Source organism: Caenorhabditis remanei, chromosome I (assembly GCF_010183535.1).
Source record: "Caenorhabditis remanei strain PX506 chromosome I, whole genome shotgun sequence".
Classification (NCBI taxonomy): Eukaryota; Metazoa; Nematoda; class Chromadorea; order Rhabditida; family Rhabditidae; genus Caenorhabditis; species Caenorhabditis remanei.
In genome coordinates, this window is record NC_071328.1 from 7427827 (window position 1) to 7449635 (window position 21809).

General features: G+C 38.5%; 4 protein-coding genes across 4 annotated transcripts; 2 read left to right on the forward strand and 2 right to left on the reverse strand.

Moving 5' to 3' along the window:
* Positions 1-1702: 1702 nt before the first annotated feature.
* On the forward strand, positions 1703-12198 carry GCK72_001420 (uncharacterized protein; the record flags this gene model as incomplete). The annotated part of the gene is made up of 9 exons (XM_053722957.1): positions 1703-2938; positions 3060-3181; positions 4675-4774; positions 7221-7699; positions 8443-8650; positions 9120-9794; positions 11142-11261; positions 11572-12070; positions 12155-12198. The coding sequence occupies 9 exons, from the start codon at positions 1703-1705 to the stop codon at positions 12196-12198; spliced, it is 3483 nt and encodes a 1160-aa protein (XP_053591602.1).
* An 844-nt stretch (positions 12199-13042) lies between these two features.
* On the reverse strand, positions 13043-15748 carry GCK72_001421 (uncharacterized protein; the record flags this gene model as incomplete). The annotated part of the gene is made up of 6 exons (XM_003105061.2): positions 13043-13110; positions 13180-13545; positions 13592-13747; positions 13924-14216; positions 14292-14559; positions 15532-15748. The coding sequence occupies 6 exons, from the start codon at positions 15746-15748 to the stop codon at positions 13043-13045; spliced, it is 1368 nt and encodes a 455-aa protein (XP_003105109.2).
* On the forward strand, positions 14863-15312 carry GCK72_001422 (uncharacterized protein; the record flags this gene model as incomplete). Its single annotated transcript, XM_053722958.1, has 3 exons — positions 14863-14901; positions 14951-15149; positions 15197-15312. The coding sequence occupies 3 exons, from the start codon at positions 14863-14865 to the stop codon at positions 15310-15312; spliced, it is 354 nt and encodes a 117-aa protein (XP_053591603.1).
* Positions 15749-20396: 4648 nt separating the features above from the next.
* Positions 20397-21352, reverse strand: GCK72_001423 (uncharacterized protein; the record flags this gene model as incomplete). The annotated part of the gene is made up of 6 exons (XM_053722959.1): positions 20397-20440; positions 20485-20641; positions 20787-20939; positions 20987-21074; positions 21120-21229; positions 21278-21352. 6 exons carry the CDS (start codon positions 21350-21352, stop codon positions 20397-20399), a joined length of 627 nt encoding a protein of 208 aa, XP_053591604.1.
* Positions 21353-21809: the final 457 nt, after the last annotated feature.

Here is a 21809-nt window from a genome sequence, read left to right on the forward strand (position 1 = left end):
TTCTCAGTTTCTCATAACGAGATTCACTCGATTTTGTTTACTGTTCTCATAGTCTTTCTTTTGCTCCGCCTACGAAACGAGGTCCAACTAAGAGATCGGGTAGAGTATCTAGGACGCAGGGCCATGTGTCAATGAAACGAGGCACCGAATGACCTCGGCAGTTGTTGGATTGCCCATGACAGAAATATGATAGGAATCATAGAAGCAAGGTTGTGAGAGAAATGATCAGAAAGAGAATGACGCATAGAGTGGAGCATTCGAAGATACGCAGCAACTTGACTATGACGATCAAAGGAAATAGTAGTCTATTAGTAGAGACGTAAAGACGATTGCGGTGTTCGAATCTACTTCGATGACTGACTAGTGAACGAGATAGTATGAATACTTGAGAGAGTCCTAGAGAGTCGGTTTGATAGCAGTGAGGGGTCTCTTTAGTAAAGAGACAAAATAAGAGGGACTGATGCGAGTAAATATTGACTGTAAGAGGCAAGATGGACTGTGCCAATTGTATTGTATTAGTGTTGACTGTGATGATTTTACAATCGAAAGGGGTGAACAAGTACAAAAATTCGAATTGTTAGTTTGGCTAAGTGAGAGCAGATAGTTACAAACTACAACCGTGGGAATGGTAACCTGAAATGAGAGAACAATATGGGGTGTTGAAATCAGACGCAGTTTCTCTGTCTGACCATGACGCAAATTCAAAAATCGACGTCACTATAGGGTCTGATGTAAACAAAAAAAGCTACAAGCAAAAGTTTTCATTTCACTTGGAAAATGGGGGACTGAAAGTTGGATACATGCAACTGTCAGATAAATGTTCTGAAAGTCGTGAAGTCGACAATATTGGAGTCGGAAACTCAGACCTCTTTTTCAGAAGATGCTGTAAAGAAGACTTGGCTCCTCACAAAAAATTGTATTATAATAGTCGGGAACTAGTTTCAAACCAACATGGAGATTATCCTTCCTCAATAATTTCACACGTGCCAAACGAACATATTTTCCTCTCACCGGCTGACCGGAAATTTCGAATTTGTAGATAATAAGACAAAAAACGAGAAGGATTAATTCTGGAATTCAGGAGAAGAAAGCCTAAGTGCTCGCTACCTAATCCCCTTCCTTGATTCTCTAGTTCTCAATTCTGTCATCTTCATGTCATTCAGTCACCTCCAACTCTTTCCTTTTTCTTCGACTTTTTTCAAATTGACACCTTCACGATACTTCTTCTCACCAAACGTCAATAGGACGCTGATTAACTTCCCTAATAAACTTTCCTATCTACTTCAAAGAGAAAATAAGAATAAGGAAAATTAGGGGACGAATCCGGTGAAGCAGATATAAATCGGAATATGAAAAAAGTCGGTTTTTTTCTTTCCAATCCATCCACTTTCTTGAGAAGCATGACTCTTGGTGAACCGTGAGAATATCTTAAAGGAAAGAAGCATGAAAGGACAAGATATTTTTCTCACTTTGCGATTTCTTGGTTTCGTTTTTCAGATGTTTTCTTTTTTTGGTTTGTGATTCTGATGATGTTTTTGAGAAGTAGTAGGATGTATCCACTATCAATGAACATGTAAATTCAAACTATTTTCTCGAATAAGATTTTGATCCTAACATTTGATGAAATCGAAACATATCTATATACTCTTTCCTTTCTCAATTTTCATTCTCACAAAACTAGGATATTTGAAGGTTTTCAAAAATGCGAGCACTTCACAGTCCTGCCGTCGCTCCAATTGAGATGACAAATGGGAATTTTAGAAGACTGGAAGTTTGTCAAAATTGTGGAAATGGAAATTCCAAAGAGGAAATTCTGACAGAAACTGCCATCGAATCTGCACTCATCTCCCTATGTCCAGAGCGAAATTTGTATTCTTCAAATCAACATCTTTCTCGTTCTCAAGGATCTACTATTCACGAGAAAGACTGGGATCTTCATCCCGATGCCGTTGTGATCTGCACGGCATGCGATTCTTTGAACTCTTCAAATGTTCGTTACTATGACAACTGTGACGATGTGATCATGCGAAACGAAAATGTAGAAGTTGGGTCACACGATACGTTGATGAGAAATCAAGAAGAATATGAGTTTATTGATGTGGGAGAAAGAAGTGGAGTGATTATAGAAGAAATTGAGGATGAAGAGGATTCTCAAGTCAACCGAATTGTTCATAATAATGAATGGGATGATGTACCAGTGAAAGGAATGCTGATGGAAAGCAACAGTGAGAGCTTTGAGATGGTGGTTGTGCAAAGAAGCCAAGAGGTCGTATCTGCTGAACGGGTAGAGGCCGTAGAAACACTTCAAGACACCTCAATTCCCTGTGAATCTGTTGTTATTTCGGAAGTATCAGAAATTGAGACTCTTGCCATTACAGAAGTGCCTATCGTCTGTCAGAAGCTTCCAGTATTCCCACAGAGTCAAGCGGTAAATATTCAAGAGCCTGCACAGGCAATGAATTCACTTAGTCCTCCTTCAACTGAAAATTCTCAATCTATCTGGAGCCTCAGAAAACTCGACTCTGAAACCGTTCCTAAAGTTCTAACTCCAGATGATTACCGAAAAGAGCAGCAAGATGCTCGTCGCGAATCCTATGTGACCCCTCTCGAAGATCTCTATAAAAAATATAATCACGAGCCAATCCTCCAAAATGGTATTATCCGAGTCATTCATACTCCACCACCCCCACGTCGTTTTTCCACATTCGGACATTTGCGAAGAACGTCTTCGTGTGGAACTATTGAAACTTATGGCGATGCATTAAAACGACGACCATTTTGGTATATTGAAGAGAACTCATCAATGACAACTGTTGATGAAGTAGAAGTTGGAGCTCCTAATGTAATTGAAATAGAGGAAACTGTTTCTACTAATAGATCTGGATGCTTTCCGATGTTATGGAATTTCTTTACTTGCAAATGGGCAGATAAGGGAGTTGTAAGTAAACAGGTGTTGACCGTAGTATAATAATTATGCACGAAAAATATTTCAGTGTAGGACACGGTACCATGAACAGACCAGATTTGCTAAAATTCAGTTAATCATCTCTTTTTTTCAGGAATTGGCCGAGGCCAACGACACTGTTACTGAAGTCAAGAAAGCTGTGTCGAGTGCGAGCAACCGCGGACGTCTTGCTCGTAGAATGACCATTGAGGAAGAGCACGCTGGAGACTATTTCAAGTAGGTTGGAAAGGGAAAGATGACGAGAACAATTTCTTCGTTCTTCATTATAATTTCACTTCTGAATCCTCCCTGGAATTGCATCATTCTAATTGTGGATGCAATGCACATGCGCGCAAGTTCATTTTCTTTTTTTCCGAGTTGTTTATGACTTTTTTACTCGTTATTTATTCGACTACCCCTCACAGGACACCATAAACAAGGCATTCGATCGGATGATTCTAGAATTTCTTGAATGTATTCTAGAACGAATGCAAGAAGTGCAAGAAGAGTTCTGGTAGAGCTATTTTAAAGAAGTTGGGCACTAGATCATGAGGTAAACGACATCTAGATTCAGCTTGAAAAGCGGGTTGATTTTTTGTTATTTTCTGTTTTATCATCAAGTTCCAATGATCCTAACTTCATTTACACATTACCAAACTATCTCATTTCCTCTCGACAGTCTAAAAAATAGAATTTTGAGAGGTCTTCTCGCTCTCTTGTCCCTCGAGAGCCACCGAGCTATGACCGCTGAAAAAATCTAGTTCACACGTAGAGAAGAAAATCGGCTTCTTTATTTATTCACTCGGAATAACGTAAACAAGAAATCACGTCACTTCATTTTCGTGTAATTTGACGCTTGAGGGAGAGCTTTTGCAGGCTATAAGAACTCAGATTTAGGGATTTTTTTTTTGAAAGGATTGTTGGAAAACTTGAAATGCAAAACTGTCTGATATTTATAAACCAGCCTGTCTGCCCCGCCTTCGGCGGTTCAGTCGGCTGGCCTCTTCTCATTTACGTGGCAACCCTTTTTCGAATGTGTCCGCATGGCCGAGTGGTCTAAAGCGGCGGTCGTGTCCAAAGCACGCTAGTTCGGTTTTGCCCGCTGGCTTAGTTTCTCTTCTCTTTCCAAAATCGTTGCGGACAGCGCCTCAGACAGTCAGACAACGCCCAATTGTCTTTTATATATAAGAATGATAGATCAAATCTAAGAATATTGTCTATTGTTTTCCGAAACTCAAATCGCCTTCGCTTACTGTCTGATGATGAAAAGCTTTTGGTCTCTACGGTACGGTTTTTGGTGTTTTGTGTACAGTAAACAACAGGAAATCCTGCAAGTCAAACATTAAAACTGCTATTTAGTTCATGGCATAGAATTCCAAAAATCTGAAATATGTTATCTTCTGTCGTTTTCCGTCGCCTATCCTTTCTATCCGTCGCCTATCCATCCATTCTAGCATCCATTCTTTTTATTTAAAATGTTCGTTTCGAAACTTTCCCAATCTACGTCAGCCTCTTTTTCTATTTCCGTGTACATTCTCGCGACGGATCGTTCCTATGGTGCTTAATGTCGTGGTGAGACCCAAAGGTCGTTCGCCCCCTCTTTCCCTCTTTTCAAATGTCTGCTTGTGGCCTAAAAATTTGCATCATAAATATCCCAGTTCAATGTTACTACGCAGCTTGTTCGCGCGCTTGTTCTCACCAATCTTTTCTTACTCTCAATCTGCTTTAAGTTATGAAAACAACTATTTTGTCTTTGTGAAAGCGAGGAGCGTTACTTCGGTGCTCAAGTACAGTAACGCTAAGTTGATAAGACTAGCGATGGGAGTCTGTGTAATCGAACTTTGCGCCTTCAGATTCTTTCGTTTGAAAATCGGCGACCCTCCCTATGACTCAATCGTTTTATGTTGACGATCTTCAAAAATTGCAAATTTGTTTGTCTCGAGATGACAAAAAGTGCACTCCGCCTCCGCAACAAAAAATATCTGTTGCTGTAAATAGCCTCGAGACAATATTATTTATTAAAAGTTGTCCTTTTCCTTTCTTTGTCATTGAAAAACAGATAATTTTCAACCCATATTGTAGTGATTTCTGATTTGACATAATTTGGTTTCGTGTGTAAATTTAGAACCTGTAGTTGAGAGGATTTGAAATCAACAACACACAATATTAGTCATCGGTCTGACAATCCTGATAGTGAGACCAAACCTTGGCCTGTTTACTTTAATGACCTGTTAGTCGGCCCGAAGCCTAAACAGTCAAATGTACCCCAAATCGTAACTCGAGGTCAGCCCTGTGACAGCCTTCGTCCCTCTCGAGTCTGAACAACACTCTAATCAGACACATGTGTTTCTTGTTCTTTCAATGTTCCTCTCTCCATAAGAAGAGGGCGTGACTTGGGAAACCCCATTTCTCTTCTCTCTCCTTCCGCACATTTTTTGCAGTTGCCCAGCACGGCATTTGGCGCCCTCCTCTCTGTCCGTCTGGCTACTCTCTTCTGATGATCCGATCCCTCTTCCCAGCTTTTCCTTTTTAGAGCAACTCGGCGAGCTCAGTGTGTGCTGACTCGTGGAGAGGGAAAAGAGAAGATGCTAAAAAGGAGGAGTAGGAGGGAATGCATGTGAAATCCGTCCTCTCCTTACATGTTTTCTTCTTCAGTCGTCTTTCCCCTGTTAACTTGTAGCTTGAGTGTCTCGACTTTCGAATTTTATAAATTTCATAAGTGAATTTACATCGCCATTTATTGGTAGAGTTCTTGCGAAAATAATAATCTCGCTTTTCGATAATTATGATGTTAGAATTTTCATCAATTTCCTCCTGAAGTTGAATAGTCGTGCTTTCGAAATTACAGTAAAATTTTCAAAATCGTGATGAGACCCGTTCTCCCTCGGAATTCATTGCGCCTTTAAAAGAAAGTTTCGAAACAAATGTTCTGTTTTTTTCTCTGTTTCAAAACTTCTGTTCCCTAAATTGATCTTGTCGTCGCTGAATTCACAAGTGATTTTCTGGGTGTACTTTTTATAGTAGAATAATTTAAATTAATTGCCGCCACAATTTTTGAATTTAGTTTTCAAACTTTTTACTAATACGAAATATTATTTTCTCCAAAATGTTTCACATCTCTCCGTACTAATTGTTTCCTTGACTTTATCAACTTTTTCCAAAGATCATGGGACACCCCTCCCCCTTTTTTCTTCTGGTGCTCTTTAAAAATCGGTCTCTGGTGCTCTTCTGTTTATACACCATGGTCTCTTTCTCTTCTATTTCTTCTGGTTTTCTCTGTGTTGTGGTCATCACATGCTTCTTCTTCGATATCTTGTGTTTTCCCTATTTTCATCTATTTTTCATTCCCTCCCAAAGGGTTCCAATTTCCAGTTTGATATTTTTTTGACGTATCAGCTGAAAATGACCCCGAGTAGTAATCAGAATTTTCATTCATATCGTTTTGAGTAAGTTCTGCTATGCCCGAAAGGAATGCAACTGTGTTTTTAGAGTAAATATGAATATCCGATAGGAAACTTCTTTTCGAGCACGACTTATGTGAAGTTTGTCGTCTTTTCGCTACTCTAATTGGATAATAGGGTACTGACCTCCCCGTGAATTTGTTGACTCTTCTTAAATAAAAAGACAAAACCAGTTTCTTAAATCAGTAATTGTTTATCCGTATTCCAGTCCGCGCTAGTGATTTTTGAATTTTTTCAATAGGTTCCCGACTACTTTTGTTTTTCAGTCTCTCCTCCTGCTAGACAATTTGATTCGTTTTTCCGGGTTCCCTATCTATCACTCAGGTTTTCTGTCCAATTCCCTTTATTCTCGAAATTCTAGAATACGTGAGATTCTGGAAAATTTCTAAATTGTTCTGTTGTTTTCGTTATTTACGCTTTGTGGTCTCGTCTCCATGGTGATAAATCCAATTTCGTCTCGAAGTGTTGCTCGGCAAAAAACAGAAAACAGCTGCATGGTTTTTGGCACTTTTAAATATTTCCTACGCTAGGTAGTCAAATTTCAAAAATATGACTACTTTCTTCATACAATTTCGACACTTCTGGTTTCCGAAACGAAAATTTTTTACTCGTCTTTCATCAAACACATGAGACTCTTTTATAATCCTTGATGTAATCTCCACCTTCTTTTCTCTTGCTAATTGGACTTTTCGCTTTTTTCTTGTCCTTTCGTAATCCTTTTGCTTCTTTTCAGATCACAAGTCCCCCATTTGTATTCTCTTTATATTTTCCAAAAATCAACGACATAAATATATCGAACTATATCCCCAGTATAGTTCGTTGTCGTTGCAAACCCTCCAGTCAAAACGGGCGCATTAACTACTAAAACTTGCGAGCATTCGGAGCACGAAGCGGCTCAGCCGCCTCAGCCAAAGGAGCCATCCCACAAAGGGACTCAGGCATCCGCCGAATCGCCGCCCAAGAAGTTTTTGATCACACCTCCTCCATCGTCACCACCGACGCCTCCATCGGAATCTGTTTCTGGTTCTCCATCTGTTCCACAGATTCCACAGATTAAAGCTATAAATCTATTGGCACCATCTGTTTTCGCCACTGAGAATCAAAAAAATATCAAATCCCAATCGACTTCTTCATTCCGCGAACTTTTTTCCTACGCCGCACCAGTTTCTGAAGGCCCGTGGGATTCTGACGAAGACAACGAAGATTCGGATATCCTGTGTACACGGAGTGACCGAAGAAGTGTAATGAGTGACGATTCATTCCAAAAAGAGCTCGATGCAGCCGCTTATGATAAGTAAGTTTTCCTTGAAGCTGTCCAAAACTCTATATTAAAAAATGTCCGAAATTCCTGAAAAACTTGAAATGCACATCTAATACAGGTTGAGTTTCCACGTGAAATTTTCAGTTTACTCTACTAAACTTGAAATGAAAAGTACTAGTTCCTTTTTCGCTATTTTTCAACTTCGAAAATCAACTCGTACCCAATGTATCGTTTTTGGTCCTTCATCTCTGGTGACAACAGAAATTCATCAATGAGATCCATTGAAAATGCGAAACACATTGCTCATGTTGAGCAGGTAATTCCAATATGACCGAAGTTTCAGTACTGGTTTCATATCTGCTCCAAGATAGAACTCAGCTGTTGAAAACTGAAATTACACCATTTTCTCAAGGTACCACTCACTCCGATTCTATCGAAATTGGTGGGGGAACCGGTTGCTCAGGATTTGAACAACAATGATGTTAAACCAGTTGATGGGGGACTTAAAGAAGATGGAACTCGACCAAAAACTCATGTTTGCTCTGTACCTGGTTTCAGACAAAACCCTTATAAAACTAGGTATACTGGGATCTGAAGAAGAGCAGAAAAATTGATCTATGTCAGAAACTAGAATTTTGATAGAAAACCGCATAAAAACGAAGCGTAGTGTTCTAAGTAGTCGCAAGAACGCATATTCATAATGGAGTATTCAGAAGTGTGAAATTTCAGTCTCTAAAATATTTTTTAGAGCAAGTAACTAATTTATAATTTTTCAGGCAGGAGCAGAAACTCGCCGCCATTCCGGCCACTACTCATATGGAGCATTTGTGTCGTTTAGACATTCGTGAAGCACCACATCTCGTTCGTCAAACCGGAATCATTTGCACAATTGGACCAGCATGTGCAAGCGTTGATATGTTGCAGAAGATGATTCTCAACGGAATGAATATTGCTCGTCTCAATTTCTCTCACGGATCTCATGAGGTAAGCTTTTTTAGATCTGACTAGGGAAGGTCCTCGACTCGGTCTGGAGTTATGGTACGTGACCTATATCATTGGAAAGCTGAGAAAACGCTGATCACAAATATATTCAGTTTTTGCCCTCGAGGCCTGGTATTCAAGAAAAACAAGGTCAAAATTAGAAAAAATGACAAATTATTGCCTTTTTAGCACGGGAAAAATGTTTTGTAATTTTTTGCGATTTTCGCGTGTTAAAAAGGCAATAACTTGCCATTTTTACGATCTTTGACCTTGTTTTTCTCGAATACCAGGTCTCGAGGGCAAAAACTAAATATATATTTGTAATCAGCGTTTTCTCAGCTTTCCAAAGATATAGGTCACGTACCATAACTCCAGACCGAGTCGAGGACCTTCTCTAGTGAGTGTAGGAAAGTGGACTTGTTGGTACTTTTTTGTACTATTGTCCTGTCGCATTCAAAACTGTTTTTTTCAGTACCACGCTGGAACCATCGCTAATGTTCGTGAAGCAGCTGACTCATTCTCAGACAAACGTGTCATCGGTATCGCTTTGGACACCAAGGGACCGGAAATCCGTACTGGACTCTTGGCAGGTGGAGCATCTGCTGAAATTGAACTCAAGAAGGGAGCATCGATCCGTTTGACGACTGATCAACACTTCTCTGAGTCCGGAACTGCCATTAATCTCTTTGTTGATTATAAGAATATCTCCAAGGTTTTGGAAGTCGGATCACGTGTGTACATCGATGATGGACTCATTTCATTGATTGTTGAAGAATGCCAAGAGGACGCTGTTGTCTGTCAAGTTGAAAATGGTGGCATGTTGGGAAGTCGTAAAGGTGTCAATCTCCCAGGAACTATTGTCGATTTGCCAGCAGTGTCTGAAAAAGATATCAAGGATTTACAATTCGGAGTTGAGCAAGGTGTTGATATCATCTTCGCTTCTTTCATCCGTAACGCCGAAGGAATTCGCACAATCCGTAAAGTTCTTGGAGAGAAAGGAAAGAAGATCAAGATTATTGCAAAGATTGAGAACCAAGAAGGAGTTGATAATGCTGATGAAATCATCACCGAATCTGACGGAGTTATGGTTGCTCGTGGAGATCTCGGAATCGAGATTCCTGCAGAGAAGGTGTTCTTGGCTCAAAAGGTAATTAGAAAAAAAGAAAAATGTATGCGTTCGGGGGGAATCGAACCCCCGTCGAATGCTTGGAAGGCATCCATGCCACAGGTAGTTGGCGGGCGGACCGCATGCGGATTCAGTTCTATTTTCCGTCCGTATAAAGTCCGCGGCGGAATTATGGCCCGCTACGGACTGTATATGGACGCAGTGCGGACTTCGGAAAAAGAGGAGGAAGTGGGCGGCAGGCGTCCGCGCGCGGACTCAGCGCGGACCGTATATGGATTGGCGAAATAGTCCGTATGGACTGGCCGCGGCGGCCGCTTGCAGCAGCTCTTCCGAAGCTCTCGGACTCCTCTCGGATAATGATAATTTTTATAATCACTTACGGAGTTTTAACGTTTCTTTCCCTATTTTTCGAAAGTTTCGCCTTTCTTTATGTTTTTTATATTGAAATTTATTTTAATTAATTTTTTTCGTGAAAAATTCTCGCATTTAACTGTGAATGATCGAAAAATTAGTATGTTTTCAGACAGTCCGATGATCCCAAAAAGAGAAACAGCGGCGATAGCCGAAATGGAATCAATTCATCGATTTCCTCAAAGGTTTGTGATAGTAATCAACATTCTCTATTCAAAATAAATTTTTCAGTGAGAAACTTGGATAAAATTGGCCGGAAGTCCTTCTCAAGCACGACATCTGTATTTGTCCGGAGGAGGAATCCATTTTCGAAAGTAAGTTAACTGAATAATTATTTTGTATTCCGCAATTAATGGATTTTTTTTCAGAAATACAGAGGAAACACGGAAATAAACGACTGAAAATTGCTTCTACGACAATTGGATTTCGATGGATTTCAAGGACAAGACCGCCCGACAAACTTGTGATTTCTATTTCTAATTTGCTATGTTTTCTTCTTATTTTCATTATTACTAATGTTCCTTTTTAACTTTCTTTAAATAAAATAGTAATTTTATCACTAATCTTCCTTGTTAAATGACGATCTGAACCGGGGAACAAAGTAGGGAAGGGGCTGGCGGTGGGAGGTAGAGGAGCAACTTTTTCGGCGCGCGGACTCGAAACGGACCGTATATGACGCACACATATCGTCCTTAGCTACTTCTTTTTGAGTCCGGCGCGGACGCGTATATGGTCCGTATTTCGTCGCTGGCCAACTACCTGTGTGCTGACCATTACACCACGAACGCGCTGGGAATACGGGGGTCTAAAGACGTAGATACAGACAAGCAACAGCGCAGAGAAAGAAAGATACAGCGTGTAAAAGACTTCTGGTGAAATGTTATCTTAGTCTCGTTTAAAACCCCTTATCAACACTTATCAACAAAAATTATTTCCCTCCTAATCTGTGGTTTTCAGATGCTCATCTCCAAATGTAACCGTGCTGGAAAGCCGGTCATCTGTGCCACCCAAATGCTCGAATCAATGGTTCACAAGCCACGTCCAACAAGAGCGGAAGGATCCGATGTTGCCAATGCCGTAAGTAATACTGACCTTGGCCACCACTTTCATCAACGCACGTCCGTTGTTTGTTCCGACCAACACGTTTGGCCGATTGGTTAACGCAGGCGTCCATCAATCTGGTGGTCGCAGGTTCTATTCTAGGGGCACAGAGTTGCAGTTGATTGAAACTAAATCATGTGCGCTAAGTTGTCCCGAAATCATATTCGGATGATAAGAAAACAGTGTTCGTTTCATGGAACACCGTTGATAAACTATTCGAACACTTCCTTTTGTTAAAAATTGAAAACTATTCTGGCAAAACGCCTAACCAATCTCATTATTCCAGGTTCTCGACGGAGCTGATTGCGTGATGTTGTCCGGAGAGACAGCAAAAGGAGATTATCCAATTGATGCACTTAAGATCATGCATTACATCTGCAAAGAAGCCGAAGCAGCCGTCTACCATCGTCGTATCTTCGATGAACTTCTCCAAAGTACTCCAAAACCAACTGATATGTCTCATACAATCGCAATTGCTGCCACTTCTGCTGCTGCATCTTGCCATGCATCAGCTATCCTTCTGATCACTACAACCGGTCGTTCGGCTATCCAATGCTCTCGTTACAAGCCAGCTGTTCCAATCTTGACCATCTCAAGAGATGTTGCCGTTTGTCGTCAACTCCATCTCTACAGAGGTGTCTTCCCAGTTCATTATCAATCTGAACGTGCTGCTGATTGGCCAACTGATGTCGACAACAGAATCAACCATGCTATCGCTATTGGAAAGGACCGTGGGTTCATTCATCGTGGAGATTTCCTCGTTGTTGTCACTGGATGGAGACAAGGTAAGGTGTTGAAGTCTTCGATTTTGTAGACAAAATAAACTCTTTATTTTTTTAATGAAACATTCCCAACTAAAAATTTTGCAGGAGCCGGAGCTACCAACACTCTCCGCATCATCACTGCTGAATAGACATTCGGACTCATAGATCCCCTCTCATCTACTTTTTCTCTCAATTTGATAAACTTCTTACTCCATTTATTCATTTTTCTTGCTTTTAAATTAATTTCGCACCCTTTTTCTTCTTGCACCCAAAACCTAACTCCATTCTTTTTTCCTTATTTTTCCCAGTTTTAGTATGGTTACCGGTTTTTTCCTGAAAAGAGTCAAACCCCTTCCTAATCCGATGCCTAAATACTGAGTCCCCACAGATTTCTCTCTGTTTCTTCCCCAGAAAATAGATTTATTTTTTTTTTGTTTTTCTTGTTGTATTGACAGAAGAGTTTTTCCTTAAATTAAGGTTTTTGTTTAGTTTTTGAACCCCACCCCCTATTCTACTCTTACCGTCCCTTTTTCATAATTTGTTTAGTAGATGAGAATAAACTTGATTAAAGGACATCTCCAGGTGTTTCCGTTTTGAAGAAGTAATCAATATGTAGCTTTCAGTAGCTTTAAAAACCGAAGTTTATTGAAGCTTTTAGATAACCAATATTAATCAGAAAACCACTTAGAAAAAAGAAATGTCTATGAAAAATGGCAATTTCAGCATTCGAGTTGATTCACAAAACATAATTTTCAACATCAATGGAATGAGAGCTAAGCCAGAAAATGTTACAAAATGGAAAGAGAAACTTTTTAAAAGTTGAGAAAAATAATTGAAAGCTGAGGAAAAGAGAGAAAAGAAATGAGAATAAATAGGATGGTTCAGTCTAGACAAAAGACGAAAGTCTAGATGAGATTCAATTCGGTTTTTGGGGAGAGAAAGAGGGAGGAAATATTTACAATTGACAAAAGAATAGACTAAAAAGAAAAGAAATTAGACGACAGCTGTCTCATACTCCAAACCGTACTTCTCCATGTCATCTGTGTTGATTTTGAAGAGTCCTGAAAACGAGATTTATGAAATTAGTAGCATCTGGTGTGACGTTGACGCGTTTCTTAACAAGAACTTACCATTATCTCCCCAATGATTACCAAAACTGTTAATAGCCAACCAGTAATGTTGTCCATCATCAGATTCACCCCATCCAATCAATCGAACGACATGCCAATAAACGATTCGATCATCGAAACCATCCAATGGGAATGGACGGAATACTCCACTCGAATAATGTAAGAATTCTTCTGGAACTGGGAATGCCATTGTCGTTGGACCATACAATAATATCTCCTTTTTGATCACATTTCTATATTCTGTCACATTCAATTTCTCTGTATTCTTATCATTGAAATGACCGATGATCGTTGGCACTTTGACACGTTCTTTTCCATCTGGGGATACTGTCATTGAGCGAGGATACATTGAATACGCGAATGTGGCTGAAACATTTAGAATCATTCGAGATTTCAGAGAGAGAAAACTCACCGAAGTGTTTATCTTCTTCATACTTTTGTTGATAGTATATATTCTGACATCTTCTCATACAAGTTCTCTTCTCTTCAGCCTCAAAGAATGTTGCTGGAGAGCATGGAACACCGCACGAGAGATCGAAAGAATACGGACGGCAACCGTCACGACCTCCTGCAGAAAAACCATGAAAATAGTACGTGGTATAGTTGAGTCAACACTGTATTTATGAAAATAAGCTATAGTTCAAAAACGATTTTTCATTTTTTAATTGAAAATGATTGAGCTTACAAGTGTATCCGAGAGTCATCAGAAACTCAACTATTTCAATACAATTCAGCAAATTCTACCTGTTACAAGACCCTGATTGACCCAGTAAGTCAACGCCTTCAATGGATCTCCACCATAACAATTTCCACAAACAGAACAGCATCCAATGATATCTTCTTCTGATAAAAGTGCTTTGAATGTTCCATTCGAATGAATACATGCTCTATCGGAGGCAACTCCAGCAGCTGCCACTGCGAAACAACTTCCACATCCACCTTGATTTGGAACATTCGAGATCGAAGGGCAGTTTGGCCATTTCTGACGAGCATCAAAGTGTTTTGGAAGGTCCGACGATTTGTAGTTTTCGAGTTCTCTGAAAAGCAATACATTCAGTTTTACGTCTCTATTTCAGATCCAGTTCGGAACCAAAAAGAATTGAAAAACTCACTCCAAATGTCTTTTCATCGCATCAGATTCAAAGAATTTTCGAATATGTTCCATGTATTCCTCGACTGCCGTTTGATTTCTTGTATACTTGAATCCATATGATCGATTTTTGACTCCGAATTTATTGAACTTCGCTTTCCACGTGGTTTCAGGAGAATCATTGACTTGACGAACAAGTTTTCTCAGATATTCATCATTCTCTCGTTTATCATTCACGTCTGTCACATATCGACGATACAGATAGTAACTACCGTATACCACTGCGATTACTGTAATTATTAAATTTAATAAAATATAATTTATTCCGTGAAATCTCGTATTTTAAGTTATTTTTCCAGCCTTTTCTTTCATTACATTTTATTACATTTCTTCCAAATCCTTATTTCCAGTTCCAATTGATAATTAGAATGAACTCAAAACGTCTCCAAAAAGTAGTGCTACCGTATAACATACATTGCAAAAGTTGCACAACCACGTTGACTCGTCAAGATGCTCAGACGGTATTTGATTTTTATTTTCAATCCATCAAAAATAAATGTTTTCAGGGAAAAATAATAAAAATTCAAGACGAAATGTTCCATATCACGTGCCTCAAGTGTTCGGTTTGTCAGGTACTATTTCGAATAAATCAGAAATTTTTAAATCTAAAGAAACGTTCAGCGTACGCTCGGTGTAACCCCATGCTATCCAATGCACGCCTTCAGCAGTGCCTTCAGATGCTCCGACTGTCATCGTGAAGCCACGTCACCAAAGTGTCACGGATGCAAACGACCGACTTTTGAGAAATGTGTTTCTGCTTTCGACGCGTATTGGCATGAGTCGTGTTTCAAGTGTAAAGGTTGCAAGAAACCATTCAAAAGTAAACTTTCTTTTGGGTTATTGTTCATCGAGAGTTTATGTTTCCAGGACAAGAATACGTGGTTCATGATGGATGTGCTTATGATGAGGACTGCTACTATCGCTTCGTCGTGAAGGTCGAGACGACGACGACAAACAAAAAAGAGAAGAGTTTTAAGGATTAGAAGAAGAGACCGGAAATGTAAATATGGGAAATGTTCTTTCTGATGAATAGAAATAAAATTGATGAATAGAAATAAAGTATATTTCTAGTAGTTTTTCTTGACAAACACGAAAAAGTGAAAATTCAAGAATCCCTAGTCTATGACACCGCGATGAGGGTATACTGGTTAGAATATGTATCCCAAAGATCGCACAGAAATCCAAAAAAAGCGTGTTCTTACCTGTCAAAATGAGCACTAAAACGAGTGCAATCATGGCGGCGACATGAAGAAGTCGTTTCCGACGACTCCGCGTCTCGAATGTCGTCCTTGATGGATTACTACCCGATGGTCCTTTGTCATTCGGGTACATTTCTGAAAATCCCATTGAATCAGAAGGAATATGTTGATATGAGGAGATATGAGAGCACTTTTCTGCTGACCAACAGAAAATGATCATTGGCACAAAACAAACAAATTGACACTTTTCGGAGAGAAATACGCCTATCATGTATAAACATATACACCGGAACACAAAACAAATTGACCGGATGGAAGAAGTCTTAAGATCATTTCGATTATTTTTTTAGTCTGAAAAAGGAAAAACGAAGAGTTTGATAGATATTCAGATGAACCCAAAAGTTGATTTGAAGACGTTATATTTTCTCGTTGGCAGACGTCAGTCAGCACTATACTAGTTACCGTACCATTGACTGTTGTGGTGAAATTTATGGTAGCAAAAGGTTTTGAAAACGCAGAAAATCGGACCCACTTCAAATAATCTAACTGGGTTACGGTGGCTTTTATTATCTGTGAGACCCATGAAGTCTAAACTGAACAAAGTATGTCAAAGAGTATATGAGAGAACAAGAAGTTGACTTTGAGCAAAAATAAAAAGAACCCCTAACGGATATCCAATTTCTTATCTCTTTCTTCTTTTTTCAGGGAGGCGAACGCACGTTTTCGAGGAAAAAATTATGGAATTTCAGGAAAAATAGTTCTGATAACTCGTTCTCTGAATTATGAAAACATTTTCTTTCGAGCAAGAATTTTGTAAAGTGAAAATAATGAAACTGTATATAGATTGAACTACATCTATAAGCTGAAAATAAAAGGGAAAAGGGATGAAGAAAAGAAAATAAATCTAAAATCTCAGCATAATTACTAGTGGAAGATTAAAAAACGAGAATTATAAAGAAGAGGAAGGAAAAATGGAAAGAAGGGGAACCCCCACTCTCTTTTCTCAGAAAATTGAGAGAAAATTACAGAGAATTTGTGGAAATCTTGGGGAAACTCAAAATAGAATAAACGACTGAAGATAATTTCTGAAAAAAAAAACAACATTCTTAACTGAGATAATTTTTGATTACTGTTTCCGGAAGTGATTTTTTCTTCAAATTTGACGACAGAAGTAGGACACTGAGTACAATAAAAGTTGACTTCGGAAAGTACACGGCCAAAAAATATACAGTGATGAATCAGCAGGAACAGAAGACGTTGACAAGCATACTATTGTACAAAACTAATTAGAAGAACATGTAATTAGAAGTAAAATCGGATAATTGTGATGCTGATCTGACAAGAGAAAGTGATTATAATGATGATGATTAAGCATTGTCATTATGTAATGATATCACAATCAGATGAGGTGAAAAGAGAGAAAAGAAAGGGAAAGTGACACAGTCGAAAATGGAAAATATATCTAATCAGTTCTAGCAAGAACTAGGTCAAAACTACAGTAACAAGATCATCTGAGTCCCTTGGCCCCAGAATCGAGCACAAATACACTAATTAGAGCAACAAAAGAGGAGAATTTGTGCATAACCGTTCATTCCCGAAACGGTTCGTTCTCTTCTGTCTCTCCGTATATACTTGACTAATCAGTTCAGTCAACACTGAGAAAAGACTCATAGGGCGGCAGGAATACATTGAATACAAAGAACAGGAATATAGTTGAAACAGAAGAAGAAGATCAGAGTGAACTCCTCTTCTTCTTTTTATTTTTCTCCTCATTTTCATTTTCATTTTTCTGTTTGTTATTGGTTTCTATCATATATTGGAGCGAGGCAAGTACTTCACGCCTTTTTCGAGTCGTCCAATTTCGGAAAGACGAAGAAAAAGGGATGAGACACTTGAAAAAGTAAAGAGATAGTGAGCTCATGAGAAGGATCTCTAAATCATGACAACGATGCGTGAGTTTCGGGAAAAAAGACAACACTTGGCAACATGAGAGGACATGACGTGGCAGTATGATGCTCCGCCTTCCAAAGTTTCAAGTGGTACGGCTCTAGGACGAACAGGCAAACAGACAGACATGCTTGTCTGGTGTCCTTCAGACATGCAAACGAGACAACTTCCGGGAAATTCAAAGTGGACGAATCCCGTCAAAAACAGAATTTCAGAATAAATTGAGCGTAAATAATAAACGTTATAGAATACATATGTATGTCTGTTTGTGCATCTGTGTGTCCAAAATTCTCAAATGTTCAATTAGTTATTTCGAATTCGAAAAAAAAAACTACTGAAATTCCAAGAACAAAGAAGACGGGAACTAGTAAGCTGTATGACAATCTGCCTTCGTATTGAAAATGTACATATTCAAGTAATTGAAATAAAAGAACACAATGTTCGATACATTGTGACAGGATTATTAATTTATGAGACAAAAAAAGAAGATGCATTGTTCGAGAATTCGATGTAGGTTGTGACGTAGAAGACGTTAAGTTATGGGAAGTATTCGAATTTCAGAGTAGAGAAAATTAAAATATACTCTACATGCTGGAGAGGGGTTCAACCTATTCGGAATTTAGACGGTCAGCTCGAAAAGAACAATGTCAACTGACTTTAATTGAATGAACAGGACAAAAGAAGATCTCGTGCACTTGTTGTCTTACTGAACATTTATTAAAATATTAATGAAATTGAGAATAAAAGAAAAGAAGAACAGAACATCAGTTAGTGGTTCATTATAGATAATTTAATTAGGGATAATGAAAAAGTGGGCGGGGTTTCTATTCAAAGAAATTATTTGGAGATAAATGATATGAAGAAACAGCTGAACTCTAAATTATGAGAGCTTAATTTTTCACTTGTTCTGAAATATTTCAAGACTATCACCATCTACACTACACTCTAGAGCTACTCTCGTGATCCGGATGGCAATTTATCAAAGTAGAACTCAAATATTTTGTTGTGTGGGGACCACAAATAAACCACGAGGAATTGAATGTGTCAGCAGTCAGTCATATCTGTGGTTAAGTGAAACTGAAGACATTTCAAAGAAGTGAAAAGCCATCTGTCATTTTTAGAAGTATCTCTTCTTCTATCTTTTCACTTCAAAACTATTCGAAAAGAAGATGGAAAATGATGTTCATTATTAGCTCATTTCTTCTGGTTCCAGAAGACTTAGCCTCCAAATCACCCACTTTGCAAAGAACGTTCTCGAGAGAAAAAACTGAAGATAATGAATATTTTTACCAAAAAAAAACAGAAAGGAATGAGTAGTTAGGTGTCAGTTGTGGAAAATGAGATGAGTTGACGAGGAAACAGAAGAAGAAGTTTTAGTGATGATGGAATGAGATCTTTCTCTTTTTTGAAGGCCTCCCGTTATTCTCGAGACGAAAAAAAAGAACAGCTGTTGTCGTGTTGGCACGAGGATATTGAGAAGGAGGAGGAGAGAAAGAGGTTGGAGCCAGGCTCCGGATGGGGGTCAAGGTGATTGAGAGGAGGGGAGAAACTAGTTGTATCTAGGTAACATATTGGAAGAGTTATTTATGCTTGTCTGCACAAAAAAACTTTTTTGAGAACTTTCATAAAATGAAACATCAAAGATTTTTGAAATGTAGAGCCCTTAGATTGAAGGCACCCAAGTTGTGAAAGTTGACAAAGGAACCTTTTTCTAGAAGTTCTTGGGTTGACTTTATAAATGAATCTTTATTTCTCACTGAGGAAAAACAGTATCCTACCGTAACCCGTCGAGGAAAACCAAGCTAACACCAACTTCGAAGAAATGTTTGAGAAGAAGTAATTACTGAAATCTCTAAAAAACCTAAAGATCCAGTAGTATAAACAAAATGAAGAAGATATTTGTTTAATTTTGAGAAAATGAAAATCCGTGAGGGTTCCATCCATCTGGTGGATTACTATTAGATGTCTGATTCCAAAATGAATGGAATTTTCTCCCATTCTTTACGTATTTCTAATGACTCAGAAAAAGAAAACCAGAATGAGAAACACGTCATCACGGAAGCATGAGCACAAATGAGAGTGCGAAAGATTGAAAGCAATCAAAATATTTGAGTAGGCTGGAGACAGTGCAGCTCCAGTTGTGCCGAATTCCGACGCGGGGTTGTCAATTCCGCGTTCCTTTCTGCTTGTTTAAGAAATGAAAAAAGAAAGAAAAAGAGTTTGAATGAGGGTGAGGGTCGAACCAGCGACCTTTTGATTGATTGCCATCTTTGATAACCAAAAGGCTATGCGGGCAACGAATGTTCAAGTTAGAGCCCCGCGCCGCACAGTCAGATTCTGAAGGGCTTGCATGAGAGCTCATTACTCTCTTTTCTACTACAACTGTCATAAAAACACCAAAAACTTGATATACTTACCATTTTGTTCCTCTTGTTGAGCATGCCGTCGGCGAGTTGAGTTTTCCATTTCTCAAATAAAAAATACCAGAATTGTTGGAAAAATCTGAAAAGGAATTTCCCGAAAATGGAATAGCCAATAAGTCAATAAATTCGACTGTCTAATTTTCTCCGTCTCTTTTAAAATGGTCATTCTCTCGTTTTTCGGACATCTCTTCTATTTGTACAGGCTCTTTCTCGCTGGATATGTAGAATTTTCAAAAATTCAAAAAAAGCTGAAACTTCAAGTTCGGTACTTTGTTAATAAGCCAGACGTTGAAAATGGAAACTTTACTCTGAAGATTACTAGTAATTTTTAAATTTTTAAAGTGTCTTTTCCTGAAGAAATTGAAAATAAATGCAATAATTTTATTCACAGAAAAGAATAGATTTTACAAGCAAGTGTTATAAACAGACTAAACAAAAAGGCGACGGGGTTAAGTGATAATTTGATGTGACCGTGATTCGAGCCATTTAATACAATGATTATGCTTCCAGAGCAACTCTTTCTTTGCGGGGCTTATCTTTTTCTGAAAACGAAAAATATTATTTGAATCGACGATTGATGTATTACCTCTTTGAGCTTCTCTTTCGGCCTCCGGAAGTTCGTGACTTGGAACATCGGGAAGTTGAACTTGAGGTACTTGAGCGGCCAAAAGTTCTTCTAATTCCTTCTCAACGTCAGATACATCTGAGGTAGAAAGTTGTCCAGCGAGCATGTTTGAGATTTCCTGAAACAAAATCTTGTTAGAATTGCTTGGAAAGGATTTGTTAAAGTTTGAATTAGAAATTAGAACAATTAGGTATTGGAAAAAGACTCGTTCTCTTTAGATAATTATTTTTTTCAATGTTTTTTCCCACTCAAAAAGTGTATACCTCTTGATAATCAGCAGCTTCTTTAGTTTCCTCCATGATTCTATCGATTTCATCAATATCGAATAGTTGATTCATCTTTTTCAATGCCTCATTTCCTTGTCGAAGTCCTTCAGTAACACGTTGTTGAACTTCGGCGAATTCTAGATCATTTACCTAAAATAATAGGAATTTTGGAGAAATTTCAGAATAATAATCCTTACCATTTGCTCAATCTTGCTGAGATGTTTCAGAGTTTGATCGATCATGTTCTCCTGGTATCGTTTCTTCTTCAGAATCAACAGGGCTCGACTGAAAAATTATTTTGTTTTGTCGAAATCACACTGAAAACCTCACTCTTTCTTCCCATCCTTGAGCAATTGTTTTGCCAATTGTCTCTCCTTTTCTAAACAATTTTCTTTTCGTTTCACCATTTGTTTCATTTTGTCTCTTTGTGTTTTGAGAGCCTGAAAATAAAAACAATTTATAGTAACGTTTACGGTAACACAACTCACCAGAATTGCATTATCTTGATCGGAAACAGGTGCTGATTTTGGAGCTCTCTCTTTTTTCGAAAATATTCCCCCCATTTCCTAAAATTATATTATTTTGAAATACTGAAATTCAGCTGTAAGTGAGAGTCATCAATCAATAAGGGAACTGTTCGTAAATCGACAATGGCCGTGGACTGAGAGCCGAAACGTTGAAAACCTTCGGTCGCGGCCATTTCGATTGAATTTTCGAATTCATTTTCGAATCTTTTTGGGCTGAGTTTTGTAAAGAACCTTCTGATTTTCAAGGTTCCAGGGTTCCCAAAAATTCAAAAATAATATATTCTGTCTATAAAACCTACTTTGAGGTTAAAATTTGTGCTATGAATGTGAATTCTGTTGAATAATTATCCAAACATGCTACCACTTCGAAATCTCGCAGAAAATAGGAGTAATTTGAAGTTCTAAGTCAGGAATTTAGAATAGCTTGTCAATGATTGTTTTAAAAAAGCGACGAAAAATCTTATCAAGTTTGAGGAACACCTGGTGTTTCAGA